This window comes from Eurytemora carolleeae, unplaced genomic scaffold, assembly GCF_000591075.1.
Source record: "Eurytemora carolleeae unplaced genomic scaffold, Eaff_2.0 scaffold1750, whole genome shotgun sequence".
NCBI lineage: Eukaryota > Metazoa > Arthropoda > Copepoda > Calanoida > Temoridae > Eurytemora > Eurytemora carolleeae.
In genome coordinates, this window is record NW_019397725.1 from 32,529 (window position 1) to 51,512 (window position 18,984).

The window sequence follows — 18,984 nt, forward strand, 5'->3', positions numbered from 1 at the left end:
TAAACATGACGTCTGTAGTTTATTGTAGAACTTTTTTACATTTTATGTCGTCGTTATATAATAATTAAAAAAAAAACTTATTCTGAAAACGTATCCACCCCCAAAGTAGGAGTTTTGAACATCGAATTTGCGCTCAAACTCAGGATTTACAGATCTTTAAAAAGTTTAATAAGTCTTAAATTAATCCGAAAGAACTTTTCCACAACACTGCATACTCAGTTCATCTACCTTACATAGCCGGTCACTCCCTTTAAAGGACTACATAGAATAGATAATTAGAATCACAAGATTCTGAGTACTTTATTTCATATAGATATAATTGTATATACTAATATTCTATTTCCTTTACCTGAGATGTATCTTCTGTATATTTCGTAAGGAATAATTTCCGTTTCATCCACAATAATATCCATAAACTCTGGACACAATCAAATTCAACTAATTATTAAACATTTAAACTTTAATCTTTTTTCTCATATATAAGCTTTTATTTATGAAAAAATACAGTTAGCCCCATAAAACCATAGATTAGGAAGACGATATTTAACCAATGTATGAGTAGCATATAGTTATACCGGTAGTTTGAACAGCAACATATGAAGTGAAATGTTTGTGTTTACACTGCATAGTTGTTGAATATCATGTTTTGGGACTTTTTAAAAGCACAACTTTATTCTTAAAGTCGTCTGTGTAAAACCTAAGTTCTTGTAAAAGTTTAACATTAATCATAAATGCGTGATTATGTATTGAATTTTAATTGTTAAGAGGGGTTTTTAAAAAACTGAAAAGGTGTTTAAAGTTTTTTTTCTAATTTTGATTTCCTAGTTCGTTTGCCCGATTCTTAAGATCTAGAACAACCGATGTATGTCTGTGTACTAGGCTACCCTCGCCAATAATTTCAATTTCTAAAATATTATTCATTAAAATATTAAAGTTTTAAAAATTTTCTAATAAAAAAACAGACATTAACAAAATTTTGTTTCTATATTGAGAAAGAAACGAGTTTTTGCCACAAACTCTGATTTTTTAATCCCTATATCTCAACAATCCCATGTTGTAAAACTTTGATATTTCAAACTATGAATTCTATGTTTGAAATATAAAAGGTGAATATTTGTATTTCATAAGTAGTTGCTTTGCTTAAGTGAAGAAACTTCTTCTAAAGCCTACATTAAAAAAATGTTAAAATCATGATCATTTTTAAAGAATTTTTTCATAATTACATTAAAAAAATTAGGTGAAAGAAGGACAACTTTTGCAGGAAAATATTCTTAAATATTAAAAAAAATATATACTAACCTACTTCTTGAGTAAGATGAACTATTTGAGTGGAAAGCTCTACGGTAACAGTTATTGTTCCTTGTTGCACCTAAACAGAGGTAAAAACTTTTAAATCCGTTCATAATCCCCCACCTCACCCACCCCCCGTTTCTCAGAATTATTTTTTTAACCCTATCCTGCTGTAAGGGGGTCAATTGACCCCCCCCCCCAGCCCCCAAGTTTTTTTTTATATCGCTTTAAAACTATAAGGGTCATCAGAGAGCTGAGATTTCTTGACTTTTCCGAAATCAATTTATTTATGATTCTGCCTGAGAGTTCACGCCTACTGCCTTTAAATAGGCCTGTTTTACCTTTTGGATTAAATTTGCTTTTAATATCACTTAAAAATTTCCAATCCTGATGTTCAATAGATTTTGGAAAGCTGAAATCAAGGAGAACGTTAATCTTTAAAAATGTCAATGGTTTATAATGTTGCAAAGAAAAAAAATGACTAACTATAATAGAAAAGCTAAAAGTTTTTATTTATATTTTCTAATTTTTCTAAAGTGTTCTTCTGGACTAACAATGTATTTACTCAAATCTCTCAAAATTTCTTCATTAAGAAGAGTTATCATTGAAAATACATAAGATTTCAATTTTAAACAAGAGCAATTTATTTTAATTTAAAAAGGAATAATTTTCTCACCATAGGTTTGATTGGAAAATGTACATCTTCTGTTGTATCTCCTCTACAAGTTGTTTACATTCTTTCAAATTAATAAAAGCATTAAAAAATCCAAATTTTTAACGTTTTTATTTTTCTAATGAAAAAAACATGTATATTTATTCTTCAATTTAACACTAAGAAGGTTTCCAGTGGAACGAAAAAATCGTTGAGTGCAAATTCCACATTTTGCGCACAAATTAATTGTAGTGCCTGCTAGGGAGGCAAGATTTAAATTAAACGAATATTAAGAAAACAAACGTTTAACCACTTTTCCTTACAGCCAAATAAAATATAAACGATTTGAAAAAAAAAATTTAAATCTGACAATTTCTTACATCATTTCTGCAGCATAAATGCGTAAGTCGCGATTGTAAAGAGACTAAACTTAAATATATTCAATTTTCAAACATGGAGGTATATCTTTTGTAAAAAATAAAAGGTCCCTTATATTGAAGTGTACAGTCCCTTTAATGTTTATTATACTGAATGTGGTCCCTGATATATAGAAGATGATGATGATCTCCTTTACTAGTTCGTGGATTGTAGCTCACAACATAACCAAACTCTTCCACGTGAACAAACTCATAATCATCAGACCCTCTTCACACAAAATCAATGAAAATCATTGAAAAAAAATCAAAAACAATGAAAATTGATTAAAATTAATGAAAATTAATGAAAATTAATGAAAATCAATGAAAATTTGTGAAAATTAATGAAAATCAATGAAAATTAATGAAAATCAATGCAAGAAAATCACTATTAATCAATGAATTTCAATGAAAATGAATGAAAAAAATGAATAAAAATTAATGATTATCAATGAAAATCAATAAAAAACAATGAAAAATCAATGAAATTTAATGACAATTAATGAAAATAAATAAAATTCATCCAAATTAATCAAAATCAATCAGAATCAATCAAAATCAAAATCAATCGAAGTCAATGAATCTCAATCAATCAAAATCGATCAAAATAAATTAAAATAAATCAAAATATATTTTTGTTGATCTTGTTCCTAAGATTCAGCATACATTCCACATTAGGTTCACCCCAGTTGAACACTGTACATTTTATCCCAACAGTTTCCCCTCGTCTTATTGTACCAGGACCTTAGAGTAAAGGGTTTTAAATTTTAAAGGGACTGTGCACGTATTTTCTAGTGACCCTCCATACAAAGATGACAATGCCCGATTTACAACGGTAATCTTAAAAGCTTTGTTTAATCAATTATAATTCAAGGTTTAAACGTAGAATGGATGTCTTTAGCAACAAATGAAGTTTGTTTTTAAAACATTAGAATCAAGAGGTTTTAAAGAAGATTTTTCAACATTTAATAAAGGTTAAATCTTCAACTCTACCTTCACGTTTATATTTTATTTTTAAAGCTGAAATAAAATGGTTAAACGATTAAATTTAAAACGTATAACCACATATTAGATATTTCCAACTACACCTGATTATATTACCTTCACAGTATAACCAGATATTAGATATTTCCAACTACACCTGATTATATTACCTTCACAGTATAACCAGATATTAGATATTTCCAACTACACCTGATTATATTACCTTCACAGTATAACCAGATATTAGATATTTCCAACTTCACCTGATTATATTACCTTCACAATATAACCAGATTGGTCTGTAGGAGGAGAAGGAAACGAATTCTTCTAAGATGGATAATCCATAGGTCTTGCTCACACTAGTTCAGTCAAGTTAATGTTTAGTTATTTAATATTGTTTTTGAGAAAATAACTCCTTTAAAATACACATATATAGTGATGAGACTTTTTTGGCTATTTAAATTCTGTTAATTAAAATCAAAATGGAGGCTCTATGATCTGAGACTTTGCTACAATCTGCACATTAAAAAAAATCTTGATAAACACAAGACAATATCCTCAATATTGGTTATATTACTGTAAACCAGTTACACAAGACAATATCCTCAATATTGGTTATATTACTGTAAACCAGTTACACAAGACAATATTCTTAGTATTGGTTATATTACTGTAAACCAGTTACACAAGACAATATCCTCAATATTGGTTATATTACTGTAAACCAGTTACACAAGACAATATTCTCAATATTGGTTATATTACTGTAAACCAGTTACACAAGACAATATCCTCAATATTGGTCATATTACTGTAAACCAGTTACACAAGACAATATCCTTAATATTGGTTATATTACTGTAAACCAGTTACACAAGACAATATCCTCAATATTGGTTATATTACTGTAAAATAGTTACACAAGACAATATTCTTAGTATTGGTTATATTACCGTAAACCAGTTATACAAGACAATATCCTCAATATTGGTTATATTACTGTAAACCAGTTATACAAGACAAATAAACCAGTTACACAAGACAATATCCTCAATGAAATTTCTAGTTAAAATAAAAAACTTAGACGCTAATCATTAATATCACTATGGGGGGGGGGGGAAGGGGGTTAATGGCTTTAGGAGATTACCCCCTTATCTTGATATTTGACCTGAAAGCTGTGAAGAACCACTCTTCAGCTGTCTCTGGAACATCAAGTGTTCTGAACTCCTCATGATCTTCATCAATATTAGTGTTTATCCAACCCCAGTCACCGTCAGAAATGTCATAGAAGGAATCAAATCTGTTCATTCTGCAGGACAACGTTGGAACAATTTGGATTAATTGAATAACACAGAGTAACCCACAAAATATGAGATTTTATGGAATGTAAAGTGTCTGTTAATTTATGTTAATGATTCCATGCAGCTGTTCAACGGTTTTTTCTTTGCGAATTCACTAAATATACCATTATAAGACTAAATTCAATTTAACCTTGAAATTGTTATATTTCTAGAATTCAAGTCGTCTTTGCAGTCTCAGCATTTGTGGTTTGTGCTGTACACAAGCTTAATTCCATCAACTATTGAAATTTTTAAAAAATAAAATGGCAAATCCCATTTACGAAGAAAATCAATTCGGTCACAAAATGAAAAAAAAACGTGGATTTACCATACAAACGGATTTAAACAAAAAAAATTTATACTTTTCTAATAGCTGATGTTTTGTTGATTTGGATTTCTTGGCCAATTATACTTCCTTCCACGAACGAAAGTTATTGCAAAGGAATTCAGTCTTTGTCACAAACTTTAATATTCTAGTTCTTATATAATTGCAACCCAATGTTGTAGACCAATTGGATATTTCACACTATGACATCTGTTAGATCAGATATTCTTTATTGAAATATCAAAAATATAAAACATTCTAGGTTTCAAAGATATAGGAATTAGAAAGTATGAGTTTATGGCAAAGACTCAGCTCCATAACGGAAAGACTTGTTTATTATCAACTTGCTAACTGAACTTGATATTCAGATTATCGGTAAAAATAAACAGTTACTAAATGGGCTTTTAAAAGTACTAACAGGCCAAGCCGATGTAAACATTGGAATTAGGTGATAACATGAAGACTTATTGACTTTTCAATCCGAAAAAATCGACTTAGGAGTCTTGTGTTCTCCATAGCCTATGAATAAAATATTGAACAGTCTCTTTTAATAAAATAGTGAACAGTCTCTTTTAATAAAATAGTGAACAGTCTCTTTTAATAAATTATTGAACAGTCTCTTTTAATAAAATAGTGAAAAGTCTCTTTTAATAAAATAGTGAACAGTCTCTTTTAATAAAATATTGAACAGTCTCTTTTAATAAAATAGTGAACAGTCTCTTTTACTAAAATAGTGAATTGTCTCTTTAAAATATAATGAAATAAAGTTCCTTTCCTGGATAATCTGTATCTGTAGGTTAGCTCTTGTTTAATTCTATAATTATAAAAAGTATTTATCAATAAATTATAATATTAAATCAAAAAAGCAAATCCTTAAAATCCTTTTATAAGTTATATCCTTTTTAAATGTAGAAAAACCATTTATTGAGAACAATTTTTGCTGTTGTTTTTTTGCTTTTTAGTCATTAAACAGAGAGACTGTCTAGGTGACATATTTGAACCGAGAGTGCAGTGTCATAGAAAACAATTTTAGGATCCATTAAATACCAATGAATCGTTTTAATGGTGCAGAATTTCTATGTGAAAGCGTAAATTCCTTTGTAAAATTTCACAAGAATTGGGTTGGTCGACAGAAGACACGTTTTTTTACAATTATAAAATAACCCAGACTAAACATGTCCTTTACCTTGAATGATCTCCACAGTTACTCTCATCATAACCATCCTCACAGTCTGCTATACCATTACACCGCTGCTCCTCAGTGAAACAGCCCTAAACACACCACAATCTAAAAGTTGCATTTTCCGAACCGGTACAACATGTATATGCTTTCTGTTGTACTGTCTAGTCTGAACTACCCATTTTAAAGTAGACTCAGCTCGTTTTATGCAACAAATGTAGCCTGTCAAGAATGAAGATCACTGCAGTGAACAGTTTTCAAAAATTTTCATTTAAATTAACTAATTGAATGTAGTTCTTGTTTTTCTAGATTTGAAAATTGTTCGAATGATTTTTATCGTGGCTTTTAATTTATCATCAACACTATCAAAACTATCATCGATACTGTTGATACTGTTGATACTGTTGTTACTGTTGATACTGTTGATACTGTTGATACTGTTGATACTGTTGATACTGTTGATACTGTTGATACTGTTGATACTGTTAATACTGTTGATACTGTTAATACTGAATTATTTCTGTTGATACTATTGATACTGTTGCTTCTGTTGATATTAATAGTAATACTTATACTAATACTAATACTAATACTAATACTAATACTAATACTAATACTATTACTATTACTATTATTATTATTATTATTATTATTATTATTATTATTATTATTATTATTATAAGAAGATTTTACTGTTAACATGCAAGGGTTGAGTCCTGTAGTATTGGCGCAGTATCTTGTTAATGGAGTTTGAGGGATTCCAACATAATCTGTGAAAACTGAAATATTTATAGAATTAAGAAAATTGATTGTAAACCATTTTAAGAATACAAATACTAATAATTGATAGGCTTTTGTAATTAGGTGAATATTGAAAACAGAAGCATTTTTCCGGAAACCCTCATCCCATATATTTTGGTTTCCTGTGTATACCTATAAGATCTTGTAGTTCGAGGGTTCTATTACAGTATATTTTGGTTCCCTGTGTATACCTATCAGATCTTGTAGTTCGAGGGTTCTATTAGAGTCTATCCCGTAATCCATCGCAGGGTAGTAGGTCACAGAGTCAGGTATTTCTCCCTCTCTAGGTATTGGAAAAAATTACTTTTAAAAACAAATCTTGAAAATTCCATCCAAATCTATTGTGCTGCTTCTATTCACCCTGATATTAGAAAGGTTAAACAAAAATCTAGAGTCAAAGAGAAGGATTCAGACCAATTTTTAAAGACTAATGCTTTCTATTAATTGTCTATTTCGGATTTAAGGAGAAAATTGATCCACTACAATATGTTATTTCTCATGAGTATTACAAATATCATTTAAGGTTAAACAAAAAATGACAACCTAAGAATAACAAGATATATGGTAAGGATTATATCGGACTAATAGGACTTTTGCAGACTATAAGAGGAAAACAGGGATTAGTGGCAAACAAGGACAGAAGGACTTTGATCACTAATGGATTACAAAAAACTGCTGTAGACTGTAATAAGGGACTTATACATAGTGAATAGTCAGGGATTAACAGACACCAATAAATACATGATAAACTCCAGAAGAATAGAATCATTTTACCGCTTCACGCACATGTTTAATTAATTTACTCATGTCGTTCATTTTAAACCAGTTAGAAGTATATATTTTTTAAACACAAGAACAAGCCATGGTTATTATAAGAATTTGGTATGTTATTTTTATTATTAACCCCCCGGTACCCCCTCCCCCCAAGCCCTTCAAAGAANATGTTTATGTTTATGTTTATGTTTATGTTTATGTTTATGTTTATGTTTATGTTTATGTTTATGTTTATGTTTATGTTTATGTTTATGTTTATGTTTATGTTTATGTTTATTTTGATGTTTATGTTTATGTTTATGTTTATGTTTATGTTTATGTTTATGTTTATGTGTATGTTTATGTGTCCAGCACCTGATCTGGAAATCTTGATTTTCTCGAGGATGAAACCATAAATGCCGCACCAGGATGACCTTTCAATGCGATCTCAACTACAAAAAAAATAAAAAATAAATAGTCAATATTTAGCCTAAAAAATGTACGTCATCTCCAACCAAACTTTTAACGGTAAGTACCCATGTGAAACTATTGCAACATTTAATTCTAGTTTTCTATAAAACTACGTTAGCAATTCATTAAATCCGAGGCCGAATTAAAAAAATTTTGGCCGCGGCTGTAATTTGAGACGCGGCTCAAATATGGTTGGTTCAACGTAATATTGTATTGAATGTTTTACGATTGAAGCTGGGGCTCAATTAAAACCGTTTATGGTGGATTTGAGCCACGGCTCAAATTCATTAAATTCGGACTCCTATCTCTTTGTTGGCAACTTTACTATCAAAGTGTTTGATATTTGTAACAGTTTATCTGAAATTCCAACATTACCTGTTCTAAGTGTATGATCTTTCTTCTGTGTTAAAGTGAGTTCAATATCGTGTCTACAAATTAACATCATGTTAGAGATATAAGTAAAATAAAAATAAAAAATAAAATATTTTCGGAAAGAAGTTCCATTTTGGTTTTGAAGACATGAACGTTTAAATCGAAAAGAAGTTTAATTTATTCCCGTATTCATTCTCAGCTGGGAACTTTTTTGTTGGAAACTCATTATAGCGATATCCACTGTGGACACTTTTAATTTAAGGATCTAAAAAAAACATAGAAACTGTTCCTTTAATACTATAAACTATCCCTTTAATACTATAAATTGTTCCTTTAATACTATGAACTCCAGTTCCTTTAACACTATAAACTGTTCTGTTAATACTATAAACTGTTCCTTTAATACTATAAACTGTTCTTAATACTATTAACTGTCCCGTTAACACTAAACTGTCCCTTTAATACTATATACTGTTCTTTAATTCAATAAATTGTTCCTTTAATACTATAAACTGTTCCGTTAATACTATGAACTGTCCCTTTAACACTATAAACTGTTCCTTTAATACTATAAACTGTTCCTTTAACACTATAAACTGTCCCTTTAATACTATAAACTGTTCCTTTAATACTATAAACTGTTCCTTTAATACTATAAACTGTCCCTTTAATACTATAACTGTCTCTTTAATACTATAAACTGTCCATTTAATACTATAAACTGTCCCTTAAATACTATAACTGTCACTGTAATACTATAAACTGTTCCTTTAATACTATAAAATGTTCCTTTAATACTATAAACTGTTTCTTTAATACTATAACTGTCCCTTTAATACTATAACCTGTTCATTTAATACTAGAAACTGTTCCTTTAATACTATAAACTGTCCCTTTAATACTATAAACTGTTCCTTTAACACTATAAACTGTCCCTTTAATACTATAAACTGTCCCTATTGATGATCGTTAAATAAAAATAATTATATTATTGTGAGTTGTGACGTTATTCTAAGAATCCTGAAACTATTAGAAAATCTTAATGATAATTAGAAAATTCTAAAATAATTCAATAACCTTGAAATAATTAGAGAATTATTGAAATAATTAGAGAATTATTGAAATAATTAGAGAATTATTGGAATACTTAGAGAATTATTGGAATAATTAGAGAAGTAAAACAATAATTAAATAATCCACTTGCATTGGAAACTCTAATGTAAGCGTGCCATTAATTATTCACAATTTTATTATTATTCTAAAAAATTGTCGAATTAGATCTTGTCATTTCCATATCTTTGAATGACACTTCTAAAGTGAACACCACAAGAAGATAATTAAGATTTAACTCATTTCATGCAAAAAATATTGCGCTCTTTACAATGTTAAAGAGAGTGGCCGGCTAGACATGGTATTTGATCTAAGAGTGCAGTATTGTAGACAAATCATATTTGATACCAATGAATCGTTTATATGGTGTAAAATTAAAAAAGAGCTAAAGTATCAAATGAAAAATATAAATACTACTGCACTCTCAACTTAGCTACCATGTCTAGCCTGTTACTCCCTTTAATGACAGTTTTCCAATATTTGGTTTACCTTCTCAGTTTTGAAGTAGACAAGAATATGGAAACCTGGAGCCATTTCAGTGTTAACAACAACACTAGAAAAACAATTTTTAATTTAGAAAGTTTTGATAAATTCTTGTTATAAAGTTTTAAACTATTATATCAGGATATTCATCTTAAAATTTCAATTTATTTTTTTATATTTTTATTTTGTGAGTATTCCAAAAATATCATTTAACACATTAAGGATTTGAACCTTTGTCTCACACCTCAAATTTTCTAATCCAACATCTTCGCAGCCTGATGGTTTAAACATTTCATATTTAAACTTCGTTTATTTGATCAAACATAATTCATTGCTTGAAATATCTTAGGCGACATTGGTTTGCAAAAATAAAGGCATTAGAAAATGAGTTTGTGGCAAAGACTAAATTTCTAAATTTTTTTCAAAAAAAGTAGTTTTCTGAACTGCCAGAGGATCTTTTATACAAAAAACGTTCCACGTCCCCCCCCCTTTCCTTCCTTAGAAAAGGCCTTAGAGTTAATGTGTAGGGTTGCAATGCATAAGTTCATTTACCAATTTTAATGCCGGCTCATTAAAAAATTGGACCGCTAACTTTTTTTGTTTTTACAAACATTATTGTACAGACACATGTTTATACATCCATTTTTCAAGGGCTTTTCAAAATGTAACTTTTAGTGCTGTAGCTGCAGCCACACAAAAGCTATGAACTATTTAATATGTTTTATATGCGGACCGGACTTTTTAACGCCCCTACGCATTAAAAAGCAAATTTACAAAACAATCCTTTAATTTACTATTCCTTAAAGTTCTAAAAAAGTCATGTTATTTTGCTCCTGCACCCCCTGTACCTGAAAGTGTATGTGTAGGAGAATATCCTGCCTGAGAACTCTCTGCCTCGTGTTAGAATTATATTTTTAGAAATAATAATCCAGTCAAAATATTCAATAACCTGGGTCATCTTTACATGGAACACTACATACTCTCCTAAAATATATAAATATATTTAGAAAAATATTATTTTCAAAGATAAAATGCTTTTACTCATAAGTTTTTTTAGTGTTAATTGTTATCTTTTAATTTTCCCAAATGTTAATTTTCCAAAAGTTTGTGTTTGCAAATGTTCATTTTCCAAATGTTTGTGTTTACAAATGTTCATTTTCCAAATGTTTGTGTTTAAAAATGTTCAATTTTCATATGTTTGGTTTTACAAATGTTCATTTTCCATATGTTTGTGTTTAAAAATGTTCATTTTCCTTATGTTTGTGTTTAAAAATGTTCATTTTCCTTATGTTTGTGTTTAAAAATGTTCATTTTCCTTATGTTTGTGTTTAAAAATGTTCATTTTCCATATGTTTGTGTTTAAAAATGTTCATTTTTCATATGTTTGCGTTTAAAAATGTTAATTTTCCAAATGTTTGTGTTTAAAAATGTTCATATACCCAACTTATACTTTTTTTAATTTAATTATTTCAAATATTTTCAAAAATGTTCTCTTTATACTTCATATAATAATATTTGTTCAAAATGTAAAACTATCCTTTGTAAAAATGCACGATTGGTTAGGATCTTCAATATTTCTGATGCCACAAATATTAAGAGATAAGCTGATGAGAAGCCTATCTATCTATCTAGAACTTGAAATGAATAAATATTGTAAGTAATTAGCTTACCGACTCTGATATTGGTATTGCTGGTTCTTACGTGAATAAAGTTCTGGTAAGGAGCGTAAGCAGCATAAACTAGAAGAAAAGTAGATAACACTGCAAACAGTTGGAAGTAGAAGGTACGAATTTTTGACCTTAAGGGACAGACTGGCTATGTAAAATAGCTGAACTGAGTATGCAGTGTTGTAGTTTAGACAAATTCTTTAGGATTCATTTAAGACATCTAAAACTTTTTAAAGTTCTGTAAATCCTGAAATTGAGCTCAAAGTCGACGTTCCAAATCGTACTTTTAGGCGGATACGTTTTCAGAATTGTTTTTTTAATATTAAATCATACTGCCCGCTCCGGCATACTCTTGTATTCAAGGGACTGTTCACGGAACGGTCCAGGATACAACAGCATAAAAATCTATTCTACGCCGACGTATATTTACAGAATTTGAACACAAAGTCGACTTTCAAAATCACCTTTTTGGGTGGATACATTTAAAAAATCTTTTTTTTTAATTATATAGTAACGACAAAAAAATGTAAACAAAATAATACAGTAAACTAATTAGTTGTTTAGGAACAGGTTGAGAAAATAAAAATTAACTCTTATCGTCGAAAATAAGTAATCTTATTCAATTATTAGTTGTTATAAACTGTCTTTAATCACAAAGAATTTCTGCAGATTTTCTGGAATTTTTATCATAAACACGACATTTGGAGAATTTGAAGAAATCTGCGAACAAATTCATAAAATAAGAAATTCAATATAAGAAAATTATTAATTCTAACTTTGATTTATTGACGAACTTCTTTTCAGAAATATGTTCCTAAGCATCTAATTAGTTTATTATAAAATATTTTTCGTCGTCGTTATTAAATAATTTTAAAAACCCGATTCTGAAAACGTACCTACCCAAATTCATAATTTTGAACGTCGACTTTGCGCTCAAACTCAGTAATTATACATCGTGGAAACGTTTTTATGTCTCAAATGAATACTAACCCTGCATACTCAGTTTAACTACCTATCATAGCCGCTCTGTCCCTTTCAAGATTCTGAATCTGAGTTCTGATCAAGTATGAGAGCAAATTTAACCGGTTCTATATTTGGAATTCAACAAATTTTATTCTTCTCAAATGCTCTACAATTATATTTGATTAACAAACAAATCATAATAAACGGGCAAAGAAAGAAACATGATGCAACATCCGTTTCATATGAAAAACCGGTATTTGAGGGAAAAAACAATTTCAAAAATGTTTACAGCATAATCTAGCTTAAACTTAACTCGGATAACATTTTAATAGCATTCAACGTGTATTTCCCAATTGGATTCAGATGCGCAATTTTAATATTTTTTCCTTGTGGGGGGGGGGGGGGGGGGTAATATTGGTCAAAAATTAAACATTTAACTGCAAAGGATGATTTCAAGTGCAGACCCTCCATGCAAAGATGGCAACTGCCTGATTCACAACAATTGTATTCTGGAAACCTTTATTAGAACAGAAATGTGGAAGGTATTGTAGTTATTCTAGGTTTAAAAGTGTTTCATTCCTATTTGTTTCAATTAGTAGAAATGCAGTAGTCACTTCTGTAGAAAAACCATAATAGAAAGTAATCAGTTTTAAAAATTCTAAACATCGATGGCTATAATTCATAAGATAAAGCTGTTTAGGGTACAGATGTAAGTCGGACATTGTCAGTTTCGCCTGTAGGGCCACTTGAAATCACGTTTACAGCCCCTTTAATAATCCTGAATGTCACCTGGAAGAGTTGCTGTTACTTCCCCATTATCGTCATCTCGATATGTCGCTTTTATTTGAATCTCCTAAAGTACGCACAGGGTTACCCACAAAGAATGATACTGTAAAACCGATCTAACGCTTTTAACATGAGAAAATCTCAAGGTTAAATCAAGTCTTGTGCAAAAAAAAGGTTTACAGTTGACTAAGTAATCATAACTATAATGAAACAGACAGTGACAATTCCGTAAAGTGTCCCTGAACATCCTTAGAATCAAGAACAATATCTTAAAATCTATGATTTACTGACAAAACATAAAATAAAATATTTTATTGTAAAAGTCCCATACCTGGTGGAATTTTTTGGAATCCGTAAAATTATTATTTTAAAATCATATCAATTTCCAACGTAAGTTGAATAGCTTTATCTAAACCATATAAAATTCCCCCCCCCCCTCACTTAAAAAGGACAAATAGCATTTGCAAAAATGATGCGTTGCCCCTGAATTTCTTGTTTTGATCTCCTCCCACTGCAAGTGCAGTGCACAGATTTGACGCATCAGATATGGCGGTTCCTGGTCCATATATTTCTTGATATCCATAAACGAAAAAAAAATTCAACTAACCTCAGTGTCATCCGGTGTATTTATAGTTATCCTATGTACACCTGTAGCTCTGTACATGTGATACAACAATTTTATATTTACATGCAAATACAACTTTAACTTTCAGACAATTGTAGTTTTATTCTTCTTTTTCATTAAACGCATAAGTATATGAGACAAAAATCATAAAATTAATCTATACATGGTAGTATTGGGATCGAAAGTGACAGCTTGCTGGGACAAGGAACAAACAGTTAAATGTGTGCACCTCAAACTCAAATTATTTAATCCTTATATCTTTGTAACCTAATGTTGAAGATATTTTTTTGGTTATTTTGGTTTATTGTTATATTTCCTAAATTCTTTAAATGATTCCTCGACAGCGTACATATCCATACAGAACTCTTCATGTTCCTGAACAATTACAAATTACAAATACAACTGAATAGTAAATACGGAAAATTGTATATGTAGATTAAAAGAATATTTAGCAGACTCATATAACCCGTATAATATATTGTAAAAAATCTATGAGATTTTTCCGAAAATTTAACTCATGAATTGTTTGATCAAATTAATAAAACTGAAATTTTTTACCAATGTTTCTCCATTGCTTAAAAATCATGGTGAATTAGTTTTTACCATAAAAGCAGAATAAATAGAAAATAAGACATTAAAGGAGACTATACGTACACGTCATTTCAACTATCAATTTCAAGAGGGTTAGATTGCAATACCTGATTTATACAGGGGTCCATATAATTCCCAAAATGGCTGATTTTCTCGATCCCAAAATAATTTTTTGCCCCCAACTTAAAAAAATTGCCCCCAATTGTAAAAAAATGCCCCCAATTAAAAAACATTTTCAACAAATTCCACAAACACATTTGCCCCAAATGTATTTGTATTCTTACGTCTGTATGATCTGTAAAGTATGCATTTGTACACTTACGTCTATATGATCTGTAAAGAATGTATTTGTACACTTACTTCTATATGATCTGTAAAGAATGTATTTGTACACTTACGTCTGTATGATCTGTAAAGAATGTATTGGAGTTCTCAATATCTTCAACCTATAATCTCGAACATATTAGATCATCATAAATCCAATCAAATAACTTTTAATTTCGTAATTTTTAAATGATGAATATAGATTATCTAATGCAAGTTTTTTTATTACCCATTAATTTTTCTCATAATAAAAAGAAAATTTAAATTTAAAATTGACTTGTCCAAAGGAACTGAGTTTATGCCACAAACTTAAATTTTACAATCTTTGCAACCTAATTGAATAAACCTTTGATAATTCAAAAATAATTATTTTCAAAAATCAAAATCTACGAAATAGGGTTGCAGGAATTAGAAAAGCAAAGTCTGCCATGTGTGCCCCTGGCAAGAACTCAGTTGGCTTAATTATTTTCTAAAAATACCAAATCATTTTTTTAAATTTTTGTTCAAGGTTTAGATCTGATATTCCTCTGCATCTTCAAACTGCTTATCATATTCCCTGAAAAACATCTTTTTAAACGTATTTGATAAATAATTAATGATCTATTACATTACAAGAGGTAATACAGGAGGTATCCAATAGTTTTAAAATAATACATTATCAAAATGACAATGCATTTAAAATCCTAAAAATTTAAAGAAAACGAGCTTTTTAATCAAACCCCCAGAAATCATTAAATCATCAACATTTTATATGACAATTTTTTAAAAGATTTCAAAAAATGTTATTGCAAACATTTTTATTATTAAATTAAATCAATTATTAAACAATTTTGAAAAGTGCTCGACAGCTTTCAATTAAGATTATTTTTAATGAAGAATAAATATTGAGTTTACCGTATATGGACCAGATCTCTAAATTTACACACATCTCCCAGTTTTGGCGGAATCCTGAATACAAATAAAATCAAGTTGAATAAATGTAATGCAAGAAATCTATGTTATGAAGCCTAGAAAATTTCTCAATAATTCTGAAATCTCAGTTCAACTACCAAACATTACCGGTCACTCCCTGACGTAAGAATCTTCCAATTTGTGACTAAAATTTAAAAAATGTTCCTGTAACTGAAAAAATATATTAGATTACAAAATACAAAAACAAAATTATTCATCATTAGGGAGATTTTTTAATCAAAAGTAAAAATGAAGAAGATAATCATTCCACAGGATTTGAGTTATTCTTGTAAGTATGGAGCTTATACAGCTTTAAACTTTTTAAATCCAGGACTGCAAAAACTTATCATTTGGTTGGTAAACTAAAAGTTGGTCCGTTCTCAAACATTGGACCGTTCTCAAAAGTTGGTTCGTTCTCAAAAGTTGATCCTTTCTCAAAAGTTGGTCCGTTCTCAAAAGTTGGTCCGTACTCAAAAGTTAGTCCGTTCTCAAAAGTTGCTGGCCATATGGATCAGAATGTGGTGTATTATTTACCTCATAGTTCGTAGATTTCTGAGTTCTCCGTTCTCCATTCGTATTTTAGTTTCTATAATCAGAGTAGACTGTTCTAGTGTATATGGGTCCAACGCAACCTCGAAAAAAATGATAAACTAATTTCTGTTTGATTGTATAATTGTATGATACTAATGTATGATAATAACTCGAAACCACTTGACCGATTTGCCTTAAACTTTTATTTGGGAACTTGGGAGATCCACGGCCAATGTTCTCAGCTTTGTTTAAAATGCTGAGTTTAATTGGTTGATTTTTATTCCTAGCAGAGCTGGATTCTACTCATTATAATATTATCAAAGGATAATTTTATCAATTCTGCCAATATTAATTTTAGATGTGGTAAATTTTGGTGCTTTTTAATAATTCAAAAATACCTGATCGCTATATTTTACTGAGAGTTGAGTTTCAAACACCATTCCAGGTTTAAATACTTGAACGCCTTGACCGACAAACCTTAAATATTCCAGGTTTAAATACTTGAATGCTTTGACCGACAAACCTTAAATATTCCAGGTTTAAGTACTTGAACACCTTGGACTGACAAACCTTAAATATTCCAGGTTTAAATACGTAAACGCCTTGACCGACAAACCTTAAATATTCCAGGTTTAAATACGTGAACAACTTGACCGACAAACCTTAAATATTCCAGGTTTTAATAATTGAAGACCTTGACCAACAAACCTTAAACATTCCAGGTTTAAATAATTAAACACCTTGACCAAAAAACCTTAAGTATTCCAAGTTTAGTTTTTGGGCTTTGTTGTCAACATTAAAAATCTTATTTTTTTAGCAAAATCGTTGAAAAAACACGTTAAGGGTTTCCAACGCAAGTGGATTTTACTTGCACACAATTGCGAGCCCTGTAAACTCATTGCAATTCCGCTTATTTCTGCGCCCTGTAAACTCTGAGCAATTCCGCTCATTTCTGCGCCCTGTAAACTCTGAGCAATTCGCGCAATTCTGCACAATTTCGCGCAATTCGAGAACAGTTGCACGCAATTCCGCAGAGTTGCGAGCAATTTCGCGCAATTGCACGCATCATAATTCCTATTGGAAACCCTAAAAACGGCGTACTGATTTGAAGACCAAAATTAATCAGTTCCAGTGAAAGTCAAAGTAAATGTCAAAATTAACACTTAGAAAAATGACGATATCTTCCTTAGTGTTATTTAGATGAAGGTTAAAAGGAAACGGATATCAATTTTGAACATGTAGGGTGTTCAACTATGTGCTACATGAACTACATCATGTTGCTATAAACCTGGCTCGTCATAGACCATCAAACCTATCTATTTTTGTAAAAATAGGGGACTGTACCTGATATCTAATGTAGGATCTATAATCCTAGTTATTGACCAACCACGCTGTGTATTGTTGTAGAAGAAATCTGTTACAAAAGCCTCGGCAAGTACTTGAACACCCTGCATCACGAAGAGTAAAAATCTCAAATATAAGAATTTTACGACTTTTCAAGAAACTGAAATTGTAAATTTGGATATGGTTTTAGTTTTAAAGTTAATCTTTCAATTTATTTAAATCTTGTTCATTTTATTTAAATTTTATGTGGTAAATGTGGAACATAGCTTGGTTTGTTTTTGAGGTTTTTAAACATTTAAAAGGGATCAAGAAAATACCGTAAACTTCAATACAGTATTTTGTTAAAGTTTTGCTGTTAAACTTTGAAATATTTTTATCATAAGAGGAAAAATAAAGGGACAACTAACTAAAAACGAAATCTTTTATTTTAATTTTGACAACTTTGAAAAATTTGTAGTTGTAAACTTGTAAATCAAATAAAAGAAAGAATTTTTTTTAAAAAAATTGTTTGAAATTTTTTTCTTAAATGATCGCCAGAAGAAAGGGCAAAATATTTGAAACTAAACAAGATTATCTAAAGAAACAACTGGGTGATCGTTTCATTCATAGCATTGCATTTATTTTTATACAAAGAACTGATATACAACGGCTCAGTTTCATTTGCCATAATACTTTTGCCATATTTACATTTACCATAATAAAATTGCCATAAGTAACACTTGCTATGAATTACACTTGCCATAATTACTCTTGCTTTACTTCAGTAAACGAGGTATTAGCTACATAGGTGTAGTTGTTGCTGTCTCGAACCATTGCTTTACCCTTACTTGTGGTCTCAAAGGTCACAAAGGGTCCTCCATTGTGAGAAAATATGGAGCTGAACTTGTGTAAATTTCCCGCATTTAAAATGATGACCAAAAGTAATTATAGCAAGTGTAATTATGGCAAGTGTAACTATTCTAACAAGTGTAACTTATGGCAAGTGTGACTTATGGCAAGTGTAACTTATGGCAAGTGTAACTTAT

The 18,984-nt window shown here is 29.8% G+C and overlaps 2 protein-coding genes across 2 annotated transcripts in view; both read right to left on the reverse strand.

Moving 5' to 3' along the window:
- Positions 1–7,776, reverse strand: part of LOC111715651 (CD109 antigen) — a 29,472-nt gene extending 21,696 nt beyond the window's left edge. Inside the window, exons 1-13 of the mRNA XM_023491001.1 lie at positions 7,763–7,776; positions 7,180–7,271; positions 6,881–6,966; positions 6,194–6,279; positions 5,783–5,821; positions 4,511–4,651; positions 3,619–3,701; positions 3,009–3,102; positions 2,483–2,587; positions 1,967–2,009; positions 1,300–1,369; positions 822–905; positions 350–418 (exon numbers count right to left, since the gene is read on the reverse strand). Coding sequence (XP_023346769.1) covers positions 350–418; positions 822–905; positions 1,300–1,369; positions 1,967–2,009; positions 2,483–2,587; positions 3,009–3,102; positions 3,619–3,701; positions 4,511–4,651; positions 5,783–5,821; positions 6,194–6,279; positions 6,881–6,966; positions 7,180–7,271; positions 7,763–7,776 — 1,006 coding nt within the window. The remainder of the gene's footprint in view (positions 1–349; positions 419–821; positions 906–1,299; positions 1,370–1,966; positions 2,010–2,482; positions 2,588–3,008; positions 3,103–3,618; positions 3,702–4,510; positions 4,652–5,782; positions 5,822–6,193; positions 6,280–6,880; positions 6,967–7,179; positions 7,272–7,762) is intronic.
- A 2,377-nt stretch (positions 7,777–10,153) lies between these two features.
- LOC111715653 (uncharacterized) lies at positions 10,154–18,772 on the reverse strand. Its single transcript, XM_023491003.1, has 13 exons — positions 18,708–18,772; positions 17,960–18,085; positions 17,014–17,092; positions 16,619–16,716; positions 16,028–16,081; positions 15,659–15,689; positions 15,208–15,255; positions 14,535–14,593; positions 14,201–14,249; positions 13,597–13,660; positions 11,848–11,916; positions 11,026–11,161; positions 10,154–10,247 (listed from the first exon to the last, which is right to left on the reverse strand). The coding sequence occupies exons 1-13, from the start codon at positions 18,770–18,772 to the stop codon at positions 10,154–10,156; spliced, it is 972 nt and encodes a 323-aa protein (XP_023346771.1).
- Positions 18,773–18,984: the final 212 nt, after the last annotated feature.